We start from the raw sequence: 18504 nt of genomic DNA, 5'->3' as shown, positions 1-18504 counted from the left end.
CAGGGTTCCCACTTGTCATTTTTAACATGGTGGCGGCACCCATAATCATGACCCAAAATGAGCTAACAAAGTAGTGTCTGGCTGCAGTCCATTGACTAGAATTATTCTCTCTCTCTCTCTCTCAAGGACCAAGAGCCAATATGGATGCTCAGTGCATTCTCACTGACACAAAATGGCAGTGCAAAGATCAGTGGTGTTATCAGGCCAGTGCATAAACATGTCTGCAGTGCAAATGTATCATTGGAGTGTATAATCTAGGCCAAAAGGAAAAGGTGAGGCTATTTCGAGCAGCCTCAGATTCAATGGACAAGCTTCAAAAGTGCCAATTAATTCATTTATAGGTACTTCAAAACAACATATCTGTTGGTTCTAGGTACAACAAACAGATGCTTGCAAAAAAGCATCACCAAGGCTTCATTAATTACACTTTGACATCTTAGAAAACAACTCGGCCACACAAGCGCACTGCAAAGGAGTGATACTCAATCCTTGCCTCTTTGTCCTTTCACTCGCTCTCTGTGGTGAAGAGACATCATTTCCTTGACATTCTGCATGGGTCTCCTGCTCTCTCAGGCCCCTGAAAAGGCAGGAGGTTGAACCCTTACAAAGCAGGGATGTCATTTTAGCTCTGCTCCTCACAGGCACCATGTCCACCTGTTTCTGACACATACTTGCGCTGTCAATCAAAAACCCTTCTTTGGGTCTTATGAATCCAGTTTCGCAGATACATCTCACAACTGAAACTCCTGTATTACTCACTGCCGTATAAAATAAGTGTTCCACAACTGTGATGTGAAACAACAATCATTTTGCAAAACAGTCGGGGAGAGCAAAACCTTTAATGACAAGCAGAAATTAACTCCAATGATCGACTGGCCATGTTCTCCAATACTTGCAGGGCTGCTCTTTAGAGATGGTTACGAGCATGTATTCCTTCTTTAAAACAGGTCCTGAGAGGTTAAACATCTCCCTGGAGGAACATAGACTATGCAATATGCGTTGAAAGAAGAACAGCACATCCATGCAGTCTCTTTAGGTTTGCTGACACACAGACACATTAGTGTTAGGGATATAATGCCCGATGACAGGATGAACTGTCAAATGTATTGACTGATGCAAGTTGACAACTGGACAAGTCCAAATATATGCTAAAATTCACTTCACCATGCCAGACGTACAGAATTAAGACACAGAAATGGCTAACAGCTTGCCAAGTAAATGTATCGCACATCACAAAAGTATAACACATATCAGTATGACACTGTGAGAGTGATACATCACATAAACATAGTTATATTTACAGACTACACTTAAATATATGTTTAATATATGGGTTAACAGGGAAAGTTAATTAAACTCGGCTATAAACAACAAAACAAGTGCATTTGCACATGGGACTATTAGCGCACTGTTTATCACAAGACATCTTTAATTACATAAACCAGAGTCTTCAAGACTCACTCCTCTTCACCAAACCCTTAAAATTAAATCCCTAAATCAACATATTTCGACATAAGCATAAAATGCAATAATCACATCGGCAAATATAACTGACAAACACATAAACTGTCACTTGGTAATTTCTTTTTGGACTTCAGAGGGCATATACACAACAGATACACTGAAGTACAGTTTAAGTTTAGCAAGCTAATCAGCAAAGAGGCTAACAGGCTATACATATACAACTGCACTTCATGATATTAGCATGCTACTGTACAAGCTATCTATGCTAGTCAAGTCTGTGGTCATTACATGCTAGCGCTATGGGAGGCTAGCTAGCCAAGACGCTAACATGCTAGTCAGCCGCCACGGCTAGCACAACCGACCAATTAAGGCAGACAAGCTAAGAAGCTAATGCGTTAGCATGCTAAAAAAGCTATACCGATCGAAGCCTGCTAAGCTCATACTGTAAATGGTAACTCAAATTGTAAGCTGATTTTAAGGCACTTATCAACACCTTATACCAACACCCGTCCAATATACAAACCGCCACACTTACGCGAATAAAATAAGCACACTTTACCTTCTTTAGCTGGTGCGAGTGGTGCGCCGTGCGTGAGTGAAAGCGGCGCCGGGGACGCGCTCGGGAGCCGCTGCTGCTGCTGTTGGAGCCAAGATGGCGCCCCTTCCAAACTTCCACTGTTACTTTGCGCACTCATCCAGCCTCTTTGGAGAACCGTGGTCCAAAAACATCAATCAGCTGTCCACGCAAACGACATCAGACGAAATGTGGGTGGTTAAATGAATGATGATGTTGTTTTTTCATCAGGTGGAGGAGGGGCTGTCAACACTTGGGACAGACACACAAACCTTCATCGCCCTCTGCAGTGCGTCTCGAGTCGCCTGCTGCTACTACTTCTGAAGGAAAATATGAAATGATGGACACGAAACTCCTGGGGATATTATCGCGATACTTGCCACTCATTTTAATGTCCTATAGGGGCTTCTCAAAATTATAATACCTAAACATAATTTCCAGCACACATGGATGTTGGTCTGAACAGTGACAGACGGACATAAATACAGCATTGTGAGATAAATACTCCACAAGCACATGTTTGTGTTTTAAACAATGTATTTACTTGTATTTCAAGCGGACAGTACACACAATTAAATCATTACAAATAAAACAGATAGCAATACACCACGGCAATACATCCCCTCATGAAAGTATAAACATTTAGAGTTACCCCAGCTGGCACATGTACGTCTGCTAAAGATCTGGAAAACATCTACTAAACATCTTAGAAAGAGCAGTTTTACATCCATTGTAAATCATAAACATCTTACAGACATCTCACAGATGTCGTGTGCAATCAGGGACAGAATAAAAAATATTTTTTTAACAATACTACTTATGTATACATAGTTTCCCTTTAAATTGCTCTTTTTACTTGTGTTGCAATAAAAACCAACGAAATACAATGGTAGCATTGTGTACTCCGAAGTACTTTATACTAGAATGGTCTACAAGGTGTATTGCGTACATGTAGTCTTTAGGTCATACTTGGGATGTCAGTTCTTTCTCAAAAACAATGTCTCTGACATCCATAAAGACATGGCAGCAATTAAAAAAATACTTTTATATCGTTTTATCAACATCTGTAATATTTTCAGGAAGTTTTTATAAGGTCTGCTAGATCATTTGTTATGCTTGACAAATCACAAAGAAGATTCCGTTCAGTCTTGAAAAGTCTTCATGACAAGTGTTCTCACTGTTTTCATAACAAGGCATAGGTTTTTTTATGCCAGAAAGCTCATCAATGTCTGCTAGACAGATGATGAAAGCCGATAAGGTTTCCGGTATTTGCTCTGCATCCACACTCTGTGCATTACCACCTTCTTTCCTCTGTTAACCTGCAGTCTTCTGTCTTCTAAGTTCTGAATCTCTTCCAAACCAGCATTAGAGAACAAATCATGAACCTCATCTGTCAAACAAAACAGAGCTTTAGGGCAGGGCTTAACAACCAACATGCCATACGAATATAAGAAACACGTGCTAAAACATTTCTACCTTTTGTGAAGAAATACACACAGGTTCCATCTTGACGTGTATAGAAATTGTCAGACAAACACTGACCTACAGAAACGAGGCATTCATGTTTATAAAAGCATTAAAAACATCAATCAAATTCGATCACACAGACCCTCCATATTAACACCAAACATTGGGTCGAAAAACAGGGACAATGACATTTTTTTTGAAGCAGTTAAGACAAAATCACCTTTTTTAAATCTTAGTTGCGACAGATCATATCTGCCATAGTCTCTGAACAGCATGATTCCCCCCTGCTTCAAGCATCCAGCCAAACTATTCACCACACCTTGAGCTCTGAAAAAGGAAACCAGAGTTAAGCTTTTAAAGCGGGTTAATCTTATTAAAGGGAAAGTTCACCCAAAAATGAAAATTCTGTCATCATTTATCCACCCTCTGGTCATTTCAAAGCAGTCTTTCTTCCGCAGAACCCAAAAGAAGATATTTTGAAGAATGTTGTTAAATAGCCCCCATTCACTAGCATGGTTTTGAGTCTGTGCAAAAGAAGTGATCCAGTGGAGTTCAGGGCTGTTCGGTAACCAACTTTCTTTAAAATATCTTCTTTCATGTATTGTGGAAAAAAGAAAGTCATAAAGGTTTGAAATGACAAGAGAATTTAAATTTTTGGGTGAATTATCACTAAGTATGATTGTCATTTACTATTCAAAAGCATTTATAAGTGGTTTTGTAATACGTTTTTTCTATAAAACGTGCTTTTCAAATATTGTGAAAAGCACAAAACAACAGATAGTAAAAACTCAATAAAATCATGTGAAAACATTTGTTGAATTTCTAACAGGACGGACACAGGTAGCAAGACTTTTCACATCTGCCATAGCAAGACAATATAGTTACAAAGAGCAGACAGACTAAAATTCCAGCTCAATGGAATTATGTCTGCACTTAATTCCCTTGGAGGAAAATATGCAAACTGACAATGTCAAACACTTGCACATGGTTAATTTTCCATGGCACCTTTCAAAGAGCTGGCTTAGTGTTCTTGGCCCAGTGTTTATATTTGAAGAGATCTCCAGTAATCCCAAATTGACCCGGAATCACAACTTGCAAAGCTACAATTCATGTTTTTGACATTTGTTTGCAGTTAAATGAAGTCAGAAGAGATCTCCATCATGTTTTAATTTATCAAAGACCTTGTTTTTTTGATGAATTAAAATGAATCCCACAATAAAGAAACACAATAATAAAATTATAACGCTTCATTTTTATTATTAAAAAAGGCAATATCATGTTTCTGTTTATTTAAAGTGAGAATGAATTACACTATGTGATGTATTCCTGCCTGGCTAAAGAATACCACAGTAAGATAAATGTGAAACGGTTGCTATAACAAAGGCAGTAACAGTAGTAGTAATGGACTGTGTGAACAGTTGTGTGGGTTCTGTATTAGGTGCATGCTGGGAGAGTGCTTTCTGCTGTTGCGTAAGTTAATAAATAAGTGTGTGTGACTTTAACATACCGTGCTGGGTGGATGGCAGAGAGCACAAAGACCACCAAAATAATGTCCAGACTTCCAGGAGGGAAGGGAAACGGGGATGTTGTGTCACAAATGTCCCGCACAAAAGCGTGACACACTGCAGGGTCATAGTCTTGGTGCCCCTATAAGGAAAAAAACATGCCATTGTTATAACACCTTGAATAAATAGTTCACCCGTTCTTATATTTGCACGGTATCTGTGATGATGTAAAACTGAATTGTTTGAATAAGACATTATATAACAATTTTGTGCTACAATAGAGAGGAAGGTTTTTAATGAATACTGGGGCAGTATGGTGGATGCCTTGGTGGAAAAAATTGTGGATGTTGTATCATGATATTACGATGCCGTTTTATTTTATTTTTATTTTCATTTTTATTTATTTTTAAAGATGTTAACACTTTGGTTGATGATTATTGAAATACAATCACATTTCATGTAAATTAAAATTAATTAAAAATTATCTCATTTATTTTTGCTTAACCTAAAAGATAAATAGTTTGATATATAATATAGTTAATATATAACATAATTTCGAAATCAAGGGATCTTTTTGCTGTTGGTATAAGTATTGCGTGCTTAGACAAGCCCATTTATTCTGACTTTATTTCTTTCAGAAAATGTAAAAAACTAGAATATAAAAAAAAGTATGTCAAGTATAAACAGAATCAGACGCTTTTAATCAATTTTAAAGAACATACTGATGGTGGCGAAATTACTTTTGTATGGATAGCTGTCAGCATGCAATGAATGTCACTTCCCCTTCATCATCATGCAGCTACTGGCATTTGAAGAAGGTCTCTGCATACCAAAAAGCATCAAGCACCACAAGACAGATCCACCCCCCACACGACTAATCAGCTGCCATTAAAACGGATCCTCATCTTCGTACATTCCCAAAGCTTTCACTAATGTCTGTGATGCGTGTCAGCGTGTGGGCTATGTGTGATGTACTGGCAGGTTGGTGACGGTACAATTTTTCATTTAGAGCAGAAACGTGTGACAGTGATTTACCTGGACAAGCTCAATAGCTCGAGATGAAAAGTCACAACAGTACAGGAATGCCTTACTGCCCCTGCAGATTGACAACAAAACTGAGTGAACACAATGTCAACACAACAACGAAAAACTTTTCAAGCATTTTATTTAGCATTTTTATTTGAAGTCTACTAAGAAAGAAAACTCGAGCTACACTCTTGAATTGAAAAAAACTGTCTTCCCTAAAAATAAATTCTAAACGTACCTGATGGTGTTGATGATGGGATGAACACTGTTACCTGCACCGCAGCCTACCTGCACAAAACACAATGCCTATCAACCCGAGTCTTTTCACCGCACAAGAAGGAAAATATTACATTTGTGTAACTTATGATTATATTTGTGGGAGTAAAGAAATGGCATATAGGTTACAGCACCTCTAGTATTCTTAAATCAGCGTGCTGTCCGGGGAATGAGGCAGAGATTGGAGGACTGGAACAGCTTTTCTCTGAGCTACAAATGCCTCCAACGTCTGGAGGAAGTAACTCTGGGAACTCTGTGAAGAGCCAGCTCCGGTTTCGGAAGAAATTGCCGTGATGCATCTCATAAAATCTGTCCCAATATTTATTCGCGTCTCTGTCATATTTGGCTGATGGGACAAACCAAACGTGAGTAAAAAAAAAGGATTATGAGTGACATGCTTACTTCTTCTTCATTTGTTGGGGTTTTGAATACATACTTTGCTCCTCTACAGGGATCTTATGTTTAGAGTTTTCCTCTGCCTTCTGCTGGGCCATCTCTGTCTCCTCCTCAGTCCACTGCACGTGATCCCTGAAGCACAGCGGAAGAACAAGCATTCATTTCACTTCGCCACTGATTCAATACTTTTCCATTTATTTTGTTGTAGATGTTGTCTAAGTGAACAATAAATGCTGTAATTTCTGAGTGATTTTAGGCACAGACAAGATATATTTAGATATATTTTACATGCACTGGGCACTGTTATTCACTGTTACTTAGTTATTATATTTCTAAGACATACCTAAGCAGTATTAAGAAGTATCCATAGGAAAATTTGTATACATGAGTGTATAAGTAGAATGATCTGAAATCACATTTAACCAAAGATATTTACATTCTAACTAATTATAAGATGATTTGATGATTAAATGTTACAATATACCTAGCAATGACTATTCAGATAAATGCACTTTATATCATTTTAAGCATGTTTAAGAGACCTCATTTCATGAAGTTGAGACACGAAAAACCTAGGTACTTTCCTCTGGCCTTGTTTACAGATAAGACACAGACATGGTCCACCAGTTTTTAATAATTTCATATGAGGTGACCTTGTATGCTACTTTTAATACGTACCTTGTTGCCTTGACTTTTTTTCAAATCATCTTTCAAAAGTTATACTATAAATACAGGCTTAAAAACACTTGGCTTTAAGATGACTTGGAATCATCTTAACTTTGTTTGACTCGAGCAAATAAAGTTAACTTTTTCACACCTGGACCTCCTTTGTCTGAGAGATTTTTTGAACTGCAAGATCAACTTTTTTCCCCATCAGTGTCTATAAACTTTTCCCTATGGCACATCCTCTGCCTCCATGGTATTAACAACCAAGGTAAGACAATGTATTTTTGGTAAATGTTAAACAAAATCTTGTCATGTGTCAATGATAACCCTGTACCACATGTTATGCTGAAAGACGTCATCAGGGTTAGTGAGGATCCTTCCACCTAAGGGGGCCGGTGGTCTTCCTCCACTGTAAAGCCTGGAGGCAATGCATCCCACCGCTCGGACAGTCAGCTTCAAGAACGTTCTCATCCCTCCACATTTAACGAAACTGGCCGTATGAGAGAAATAAAACTAATAAAGCCACCTTTAAACCGTTATACCGCGATGTAAAGTACAAAAACTACATATCCCAGCATGCAATAGTTGCATCGCTGAACGTTAACCCGGACGCTTATGTAAAAACAGATGGAAAACGTGTGCTTGACTTGCAAACAAAACAGCAACAACAGGAGGCAGAATTTTTGTGTGTGAATTTAACACAAAAGCGGGGTTGCGGAAGTAGCTGACATCATGATTTATACAATCTATGGAAAAGAGCAGTTAGCATTGTAGCAAAACTTCACGCTAAACTGTACATTATGCTTTGTTTATACATACAGTAGGCGGCTTGCATATGCAACAATGTGTGCAAAGTTTGATTATTTATTAGTACTTAATCCACAAGAGGCGAATATTCTGCATTATACTAGTTAACTGTCTACTGTTGTGTTGGATAAGATATTTCACAACATCAAAGTCTGTATTTAAGAGAGAAAAGATTTTGTGTTACCCTGAATCCGATTAGATGATATTTGTGAAGATTGTTCCGCTCAGGTTTATGGTAGTTAGTGTAATTTAGATGTTGTATCTTCCTCCATGTGTGCGCTCCCGGCTCGACGCGTGCAGCGCCACCACGCGGGCATCCGCACCAGTAAGAACAGCTGCTGTCTCCTGTTCTCGAGATCAAATGGCACCTCTTCCAATGACATTGGCAAATTACTTGGTTCCAATCTCAAGATACTTAGAAATATTATGCTTCAGGTTGGTATTAAACGGTGTTTAATGCAATTTACAGTTGATTTGTTAATGTTGTCGGTGTTAATTCATACAAATGTTACATTATAGGATGACACAGAATTTATAAAGGTTTGGAGAAAGACGTCCAAGTCCCTCATTTTCTATGAAAGTGGATGGATATACTTTGACAATTACAGGTGTTGTTACAGCAGGTACAGTTCGCCGCCTGATCTCTTACTCTGATCGGTCACTTTCTTAACCAACAACTTACAACAGAGCACTTTTTCATTTTAAAATGTTACAATTTGTTTCCAGTCATTGTTTGCATTTTTCCTTCAAATCACAGTCTTTTGCCTCAGCCGGAACTTCTGTTTAAGCTCCCCAAAACAGAAAAGATTGAAGATGCATTGTTGTGCCAGTGTCCTCTGGTGAGTCTGTTACTTTCCTTGTAATATAAATCTGATATTTAACTGCATATTGGGAATGTAAAAAGAAGGCACACACTACACCTAGGTGTACTAATACAGACTTTTCTGAATATACAATAATGGCAGACACATAAACCGTTCACACACTTTAATTGAGAAATATCTGCAATGATGACTTTTTATTTTTGCAGGACACTGTTTTGCCCAAAGCATCAGACCAGAAGCCATTTCTTTTGGCTCTAACAAAAGACTGGTTATATCGGCTCTCGGCAGAAACGGGGAAATACCTAGAGCATGTCTTCCTCTCCTCTCGTTTGAAATTCAGGTGATTTAATAGAACTAGATATATCACATCCAATTACAATCCCACAGAAAATGATTTATTTATAGTTATTATTGTCACTACATGTACATCTTATGAAAAATGAGAAATAATACAATGTAAGCTGTATTAACAGGTATTCCGTATATTTACCTGCTTTCTTTCAGTTCTTTCCTAATGTCTACACTGCTTTTTTACTCTCTAGTATTAAATGCATTTTCTGTAAGCTTACTATTGCTAAATTGTGAAAAGCGCTATGTGAAAAACCAAAAATGTAATTAACGGTATAAATCTAGAATGTAGAAATAGAAGAGTTTACAATAAAATTTATATATATATATATATATATATATATAGAAACAATTTATAAAAATGAATTATAATAATATCTGCAATAAAATGCTGCCGTAAATGTTCAAGCAGAATATGATGAACGTTTGCCTAATCGCACTAGAGAAATATGAAGGAACATTCTGTAAAGGGCTGTTCACATTATAACGATAACTATAAAAAATAACTATTTAAAAATCTTTATTATTTCAGGATACTATTGGAATTGTGGGGTTCACACCATAACTGTCATGATAATATACAGAGAACGATGACGTTGGTATTACATTCAGAACGATTTTTTTCCTGCCGACCAATGATAAGACATACTGTCAGACAGTTTCTGGTGGATAACCAATGACTATTGGTAATTGCAATTCGGGTTTATGTCTGAATTAAAGACTGTAGTGGTTGGAAAGCGGTATGTTTACGGTGTGATATTATATATGTAATGCTTATAAGTCAGCAAGCTGGCTGAATATATGCTTTACATCCCGGACACGAGTGCACCTTCAGAGAGAGCATCCAGCCTGTGCGGTCATATTTTGGAGAAAAGACGTTTAGGAATGAAAACGAAAGTATCAGCAACAGGTCATCTACGTTCAGTTTAGTGACTGGGTACAAAATAAAGGTTATTGTTACTGTCCGCTGGTGTGTTAATATAGTTATTGTTATAATTATAATTATATCGTTATAATGTGAACGGCCCTTAATGCTGCTATCTGTGAAAAAGTGTCTTTTGATTGTTTTAATTTAAGTTGTCTCTTCACAGATCTTTGGGTTGGGACTCATGCCAGGAGACTTTCTATGTCAAATCCATTAAAAACAAACAGACAGTTCTGGAACGACAGGTCAGGCATTTATGGCTGCTCATCTCTGCGCATTATGTTTCATTCCATGTAACTCACACTCAGTCTTCCTCTCTTCTGCGTAGGCGTGTGTTGATAATGACATCCTGATGCGCCTGGCCATATTTCGGGTCTTTCCTCTGGATTTTGTGGGAATGTTGGAGATTAGTAAAAAAGTAATATGTGCATTAACACTTCAATAGACAGCTTTGCATTCTTTTTTAAATAAAAATGAATACAAGGGACGTGTTATGTGTAGATCTTTGGGAAAACAGCTGTGGATGTCCTGCTGTCACAGGGAGTGTTGGCTATATCACACAGCTCCAAACACGTCAAGCTTTACAGTTTCGAGTACATTCTTGAGAAGGTAAATGCACCGAATTGAGTCTTTCTTTTTGTAGGACTGACTTTAACACTGTTTTTTGCGTAGACAATGTCAAATCATTATTTCACATGTAATGTTCTGTTGTCTGTTCAGTTTAGAGTTGAGAAACTGTCTCTGGGACAGCAGTGGGACATAAACGGCGTGAGAGGAATCGTTGGTGAAGCTCCCTTTGGCGTTCCAGTCAACATTCACATTCATGGTAAGTATGTTATACTGCTGTTATATTATACTAAAAACAATTACAAAAACACGTTTATATGACACATCAATATGACGTCTGCCAAACAGTGTGTAGTGCATATTATAATGTTCATTTAAAGTGAGCTGTCACATGTTCTTCTCTACAGAATGTCCTCCTGTTTTGTTTGAGATGTCATATTTGGAGAGCGGGGTTCAGATCGGAGGTCATCCCTGGCACTACATCTACACCCCTAACCATAAGAGACACTCAGGAACCCATCATATCTGCTCTATCACAGATGGAACGCTGGTGATTACTCTCTTTAGATACAAATATAGATTTGTTAATGTAAAGGAGTTTGACTCCTCAAAGAATCCCACGCTGTTTGTTTTCTAAAGCCTGGATAGGCAGTGACAGACCTAACATTTCATCACAGGAACATTGTCCTTTTAAAAAGAATTATGGGTATAGTGGTGTTATCGAACCCGCTTACTTTTGTGTAATTGCTAATGGCCTAAAGTCCATATTTGAACCCTGTGATTTGGCACTGAAAAGGAAAACTTTAAAGATACACTTTGTACATGAAAAGAAAAGAAAGTACTTTTCCAATGTTCTCAGTTTAATCCACTGATGTCATCTGTTCACCAGGCAAAAAACGGTGTCCAAGAGATGAGGTTTGACTCTTTGGAGGCCGACTGGATCTTTTTTCACCCAGATGACTCCGGCAGGATTGTTCATGCTGGGCCCAGCACAATAAAGTGAGTCGATCATAAAACAACGTTTTGTCCGGAGTTATAAGCCTTGCCAATATTCACAATATAGCACAGCCTTAATTGTATAAATTATATTGATTATAGTTTTAATCTAACCTAAACCTTTGAACAGGTCAAATAAAACTGTTTTTTTCCTCAATTTTTCAGTGTGCTAAAGATCACGGCCGACCCAGGATGTGACTGGAAATATGAGATAGTCGCAGACTTCTCTATCACTGCAGCTCGTGACAATAATGTGATTGTTTTCTCTGGCTTCATTGGCAGTTCTGTTTAACGTAGCAGCATTAGAACGCTGTTGGAATATTCTGAGACTTTTCATTTAGGCTTCATGTTTACATCATAATTGTATTATTTTAAAACCTCTTAGTTAGCATAAAAAATAACCTACCTGATATTAGGTATTTGCTTGTTGCACAAGATCGCGCTGGTGACCTTTTGGGACGCCAGAGTCGGCAAGGTAATTTCTGGTCGCATAACACTATTGCAGAAGAGGAGTTTTGGCCGGAAAATATGGGTGTTTTTAGATAAAAAATAAGAAGTAATATATAAGCGATATGACAGATCCTCTTTGTTAAGCCAAAACAACTTGATAGTGATATATGACAGGAAATTCAACTGCGGACTCTGCGTTGCAAAAGCTCATCGGCGCCATCTTGTGCAATTAGCCCATTGGAGGTGACTTTTGGATGATTTCTTTCTCACAGGTCCCTGAGGTGACCGTGACCTCTTCTGGACGCACAGTAAGGAGGAGATTCCAACTTCTGGATGATGACCCTGGACAAGAGGTCAGTCTACCACACACTAATAGCGAAAAAATCTCTCATGTTGTTTATTAGCTTTCAAATTTTCACCCATTATTTTCTTTCCTTACAACATAACGAGACGTAGTGTAATGTCACTATAACTGAGGAAAAGACTTAAATTTAGAGGAACCTGTATACATTTCTTTGCTGTGCTGAACACAAATGAAAACATTTTAATGAAAGTTTGTAACTAAGCCGCATAGGTCACCATTGACTCCCATAGTAGGACAATAGACTACTTGATCTCCCATTGTGAAGATCTCCCATATAGTCTCACTATATGACTAAACTGTAATAAAATCAATCAAATGAAAATTAAATAAAGTTAATATTTTAAAATATTTTTTTACTCTTTATTTTTAGACTTTCAGGATGGTTAAATATGAAGATGAAATCGATCTGTTGGCTGTAGTAGAAATCACTGACACTGAGAGTGAAGGCCAGGCTTATCTTCGTCTCCATGACAACAAGAATGGCCTTCTCATGAAGAGAGTTCCCCTAAAGGAACCCTGGGATGTGGTATGTGTAACACATGAAATGTTGTAGACACCATTTATTTGAATGACTATTGAATTTGACATCTTCTTTATTTTTTCTAGACTTACAGTCACGAGGTGTACTTTGATAGAGACACTATTATTCACACGGTCCAAGATAAGGGCAATACTTTCAGCTGCGATGTTTATAAAATGAAAAGACGTTCAGATGAATCTTGATTTCAATTTTTATTGTACTGTACTGCAAAAAAAATTGTACTAAATGGTTTATTTTTCTGTGTTTTGAAAGGAACCTGTTTCTGTGACAATAATATATTTTTGTTAATTTTACACTTTTTTTTATCACAAAATTGTAAAACGATATAATCTACAAAATTATGATTAACCAACAGCACCTTCATGTTTGTTGGAAAAGGTCTTTGAGAAATAATGTTTAAATATATGAAATATTTCCATGCTTCCATTATGATTTCAGAATGACTGAACATTGTAAAAACACATTTATGAACTTGATATGTTTTCCCTTTAATTTTTACTTTGAAACCTTTACATGTAACTACACAGCCTCCTTGTCATTGTTGTGTAAGTGATTCTCTTGTTGCATAAAGTGAATTGAAGTGAGTTACAAAACTGAAAAGGAATGTCTGTCTGTGTTTTAAAACCTAAGCTATGTCTGAATTCGCCCCCTATCTCCTATATAGGGCACTATCAGGTGTCCTCCATTTTGTAGTGTTGTCCCAATGAGTGAAAATCTTATTCCCTATATTCGTCCACTACTTTTTACCCACAATGCATTCTGATTTTGAGTGTACATCCAATGCGCCCTCGTTCACTCATAGTGGGAGTGTGCGTTAATGCCATAGATATCAGGTTAATGCCACGAATGCACGTTTATACTTTCTTGTTTACAGATATTTTCTACTTTTTGCGAATGAACAGATTAAATGAATGAAAAACGAGTGCAAAATCATGACACATAAGGTAACATTTACTTTTTAACCACTTTATTAAACAATCCATCATGCCACACAGGTGCATTATAAGCGTAATGACGAATGTCCTCGAGGTTATATGACGTCATTGTACGAAAGAGTTCACTCATTTTCATTCACTTCATCCCAACTTTGTGGACTTTTTAGCATTCGCTTTATAGGGAATAGTGAACAAATAAGCGAATTGAGACGCACATCTAGTGTGTTGTCTGTCTACTCGAGACATCCACAGGCTTCCCGTGTCTCTCCAATGCTGCCAAGTAGTCTGCGAACTAAGATTTGAGACAGAATCACTCTTGTTCGGGTATGAAAGTGCAGAAGAGGATCCATACGGTCTGACCGTGTGTCGTAACTTCAAGCTGCGCTTCCGAATCCCGATACTTTGTGTCATACGCCGCTTGCGATGATGGAGAACAAGCGTTTTCTCGTTTTCTTCTCTCTGGCTTTAGCTGTTGGTTTTCTGTCGATTGTGTGTGTTTTATTATGGGTTTTACACTTCAGAGAGGGGCTCGGCTGGGATGGAGGATCGGCGGAGTTTAACTGGCACCCGTTGTTAATGATCATCGGCTTTGTTTTTCTTCAGGGAATCGGTAAGAAGTTTGCCGTTTCCGAGCCGTTGCAACCTGTAACACTGCGGACACGTTTTTTACTTTGTAAAGGAACAATAACTTGTATCATCTCATGCGACAAACAAAAACGGCACCTAGATGTTTAACTTACGTAAGAACGTAACGCTAAAATGAGATGGGTACGTTCGATGTGGATATTGTGTTATTCTCACATCTTTGCGTAACACTTATGCAGTCTAAATAAAGTTTTCTTCGGTCGTTATTAGATAAGTTTTGACATAAGATCCGTGTCTTAAAGTTTAGTGAGCTGACTCAGTTTTACATAGTAGTCGCACTCACTTTGACAACATTTTGAAGATGCACGCTGTTTTGGCTGGAAGGATGCAGCTCCACAGCGCATGCGCACTTCAATACACGATTATTTTGGTCACGCTGACAACAGTTCATTACTATGTTTTTATTATTGTAAGGCTAGGTTTAGGGTGTAAGTGTAGACGTTAGCTAATGCAATTTATTGTAATTTTATGGCCAGATTTTGCATCACTTCCGGTCGTAGCTGTATTCCTTCGATCCACAACAGATGCACGCGCATGTCTCGAGAGTAACTTCAGGAAGTTCAGTGGGCAGTTGCATAAACATAAATAGCCGCTTGTCTTAACAGATATTCTCACAAACTAGCAATTAGTGAGGACTAGTCAGTCTTACTTTTCATATTTTAATAAGACCAATGTTCGTTTTATTTACCTGACATGAAAAAGTTAGGTGACTAACTTGTAAGAAGTTCATGCAACCCCCCCTAGGTCTTTGTTTATTGGTCTGGCTATGGCTAATAATAACTATTTATATTGTAATGGATTTGTAAAAAATATGTAAATTATTCTATGTTAATTTTATTAAACTAAAAAAATTGTTGAAAGGGTCCTTTAACTTTGTAGCATCTAATTTTAGCTGTAAAGGTTCTACTGGTAACCCAAAACAACTTTTTTATAAAACTTTTATATAAATTTTATACTTTTTACTCGTTAGCTATTGTAAATTACTTATTTCTTTTGCTTGTTATCAGAAATAATCAACAGGGACTCTAGTCTTTCGGATGTGTACCGGAAGTTAAATTTGGACTACAAAAGCATGCATGCATAGTAATGTTGGTTTACGTTATCTTAAAGTTATTTAAAGTTTGTTTTGTTAAATAATTTTTTCATAAGATGGACGTGTGTTACACATGGACGTGTGTTACACGCGTACTGTAAGAACACTCTGTTTGACAGTAATCCAAAATAAATCCATTTTATGTAGGGATGCACGATAAATTATCGGTCATATTGGTATCGGCCGATAAACGGTCATTTTTAATGTTATCGTATCGGCCGATTATAAAACTTAGGGCGCTCAGGACGAACATCTGTAATTTGTTTATTGAATAAAAAATAAACCAGAAAAGTTTGAAGGTTACCGTTAACTAGTGTAAAGTAGTCTTGGTACATGATTTTCAGGGCGAAAAAAGAAAACTAATGGTTACCTTGTTTTCTCCAGACAGACATTTCAAATAAAAGCAGTTGTCCTCTTTTTGACTTTTGGTTCAGTATTAGGGAATTTTATATTAATATTTAGAGACTGTTTATCCGCTTTATATCGGTTATCGGCTTCCTATGTTAAAGAATTATCAGTTATCTTTAACGGCCAACAATGTACATATCGCGCATCCCTAATTTTATGTTTTGTAAATTCAGAGAAAGACACCTGTCAAAAACAACAATTCTTATAAAGTGGACGCGTCACACCCTAAAGCATTGATATGAGCATTTAGTTGTTTAACTAAGCCTGACTTTATTCTTCAGCGATTGTGGTGTACCGGCTGCCATGGACCTGGAAGTGCAGTAAGCAGATGATGAAGTTTATTCACGCCGGGCTCAATGTTCTGGCTTTCATTCTGGCTGTCATTTCTCTGGTGGCCGTGTTTGATTTTCACAATGCACAGAATATCCCCAACATGTACAGTCTGCACAGTTGGGTGGGACTGGCTGCGGTTATACTTTATTCAGTACAGGTAAGATTTCACACATGCACCACCACACAAACACATGAGAGCTTGTCCTACACTTTTGTAGCATTCTTTTTGCATTTAGTCTGTTGTCACTGTTTGTCTTTGTTGCATATGTCGGAAAATATGTGTCCTACTAAAACCCTGTAGGTCCAAATTGGCTGTTTTTCAGGAAATGCAAAAACCACTTTAGTTTTTAAATGAATACTGTGTTGTCAAAGTGGACAAGCATTTACTTTGTATACTACCCAAGTATAAATTATTAAACAAATAAATGCAGAAATAAATAATTAAATAAATAAATGCATGCAAAAATTGATTAGATACATTCAGTAATGTGTAAATGATTAAATCAATAAATAAATGAATACAAAATGCAAGATTTTTTTAAATTAATTTATCATTTTTGTACTACTACATTTATTTCTGTATTTCTACATTTATTCTACATTTATTTATTTATTTATTTCTGTCTCCGTATGTTAACAAGGTTGGCGGTTCTTCTCAATGCGGGATAGGTTGTTTGCACATGACCTCACGTTACTACTTATGAGTAGCGCTAAGTGCATATTGCGAACAATATGTTATACAGTTAATTATTATATTATGTGAATATCATGTACATAAAACAAAGTGTGCCTTATGTAAACCAAACATTTTACGTTTTATCAATCATTTTTGGATAACAAAAAAAGCAATGTAAACATGTAATAATTTAAAAGCACTTAAAAATCCTTTCTTTCTTTATCTCTGGCAAAGTAATGTAGCACTGTTGTATTGTATCTGTGGCAATAAAAAAAAGTGCAGATGGCGGCCATGAAGTGTTTTCTACTCTACTTAGGAATTTCACAAACTCATAACGCCTCTTTTGCATTTTTTATGGTTGCGTAAATCGATCACGCCTTGAAACCACAATGCATTTCTGTTCATAAGGGGAAAGTACAAGTATTGAAAAAAGACAGAAGTAAATGTAGTATTACAAAAATGATACAAAGTTGATATTTTTGACATATTTATTTATGAATTTATTTACTTATTGATTTAATTATTTATACATTTCTGCATGTATTTATCTATTTATTTATTTATTTATTTCTGTGTCAAATTAATTTATTTCTTCATTTATGCACGTATTTATTTATTCATTAATGTATTTATGCATGTATTCATTCATTCATTCATTAATTTATTTATACTTATTTATGCATGTATTCATTCATTTATTAATTAACTTATTTATACTTAAGTCATTTTTAGTCCTTCATAAACATAAAGAGCGACTAGTAATAATGGCAAAAAAATTAAACCACGCAATATGGAGATACAAGGGTTCAGCAGTGATATGTAAATGATCTCTGGGCAGTCATGTTTTGATGAGAAAGTAAGTTCTGTCTTTTCTGACTTAAAAGGGTCAAAAAGACACAGAACTGTGTTCATTGTGTGGTTTGCAATATATTACATTGTAACTGTTGTTGTTGTGAGAGGTCTCTCATGTGTGATGATTTTTTACTCTTTCATGAAACAGATAGTTATGGGCATCACTGTCTTCCTGATACCTGCGACTCCAGTGTATGTGCGTGCTGCTCTAATGCCTGTTCACATCTATACTGGTCTGTTCATCTTTACCAGCGTCATCGCCACCGCTCTCATGGGCTTCACAGAGAAACTCATATTTGCCCTGTAAGTGGAGCACCAGAGAGCTGGTCTGTCACAACCCGTTGAAAGATAATGTTATCATGGGCT

General features: G+C 36.9%; 3 protein-coding genes across 5 annotated transcripts in view; 2 read left to right on the top strand and 1 right to left on the bottom strand.

The window, feature by feature from the left end:
* Positions 1 to 2594: 2594 nt before the first annotated feature.
* On the bottom strand, positions 2595 to 8492 carry mettl8 (methyltransferase 8, methylcytidine). The gene is made up of 10 exons (XM_056755829.1): positions 8366 to 8492; positions 7709 to 7864; positions 6749 to 6840; positions 6447 to 6658; positions 6275 to 6324; positions 6046 to 6106; positions 5013 to 5152; positions 3726 to 3832; positions 3515 to 3580; positions 2595 to 3428 (listed from the first exon to the last, which is right to left on the bottom strand). Exons 2-10 carry the CDS (start codon positions 7843 to 7845, stop codon positions 3271 to 3273), a joined length of 1023 nt encoding a protein of 340 aa, XP_056611807.1. The 5' UTR covers positions 7846 to 7864; positions 8366 to 8492; the 3' UTR covers positions 2595 to 3270.
* On the top strand, positions 7534 to 13790 carry dcaf17 (ddb1 and cul4 associated factor 17). 3 transcript variants are annotated; one of them, XM_056755827.1, is made up of 15 exons: positions 7534 to 7642; positions 8482 to 8616; positions 8701 to 8804; positions 8939 to 9020; positions 9212 to 9345; positions 10445 to 10523; positions 10607 to 10696; positions 10780 to 10887; positions 10999 to 11104; positions 11253 to 11395; positions 11735 to 11844; positions 12007 to 12094; positions 12564 to 12644; positions 13026 to 13181; positions 13262 to 13790. In XM_056755827.1, the coding sequence occupies exons 1-15, from the start codon at positions 7625 to 7627 to the stop codon at positions 13376 to 13378; spliced, it is 1551 nt and encodes a 516-aa protein (XP_056611805.1). In that variant the 5' UTR covers positions 7534 to 7624; the 3' UTR covers positions 13379 to 13790. The 3 variants fall into 3 exon arrangements, with proteins under 3 accessions (XP_056611805.1, XP_056611804.1, XP_056611806.1); XM_056755828.1 differs by lacking the exon at positions 7534 to 7642 and adding an exon at positions 8041 to 8059; XM_056755826.1 differs by lacking the exon at positions 7534 to 7642 and having other exon boundaries at positions 7902 to 8616.
* Positions 13791 to 14291: 501 nt separating this feature from the next.
* LOC130427329 (plasma membrane ascorbate-dependent reductase CYBRD1) overlaps positions 14292 to 18504 on the top strand; it is a 5148-nt gene continuing 935 nt past the window's right edge. Inside the window, exons 1-3 of the mRNA XM_056754706.1 lie at positions 14292 to 14741; positions 16559 to 16767; positions 18287 to 18441. Coding sequence (XP_056610684.1) covers positions 14555 to 14741; positions 16559 to 16767; positions 18287 to 18441 — 551 coding nt within the window. The 5' untranslated portion in view covers positions 14292 to 14554. The remainder of the gene's footprint in view (positions 14742 to 16558; positions 16768 to 18286; positions 18442 to 18504) is intronic.

Source organism: Triplophysa dalaica, chromosome 8, assembly GCF_015846415.1.
Source record: "Triplophysa dalaica isolate WHDGS20190420 chromosome 8, ASM1584641v1, whole genome shotgun sequence".
Classification (NCBI taxonomy): Eukaryota; Metazoa; Chordata; class Actinopteri; order Cypriniformes; family Nemacheilidae; genus Triplophysa; species Triplophysa dalaica.
Note: the sequence above shows the minus strand (reverse complement) of the source record. Positions and strands in the feature narration are given on the sequence as shown.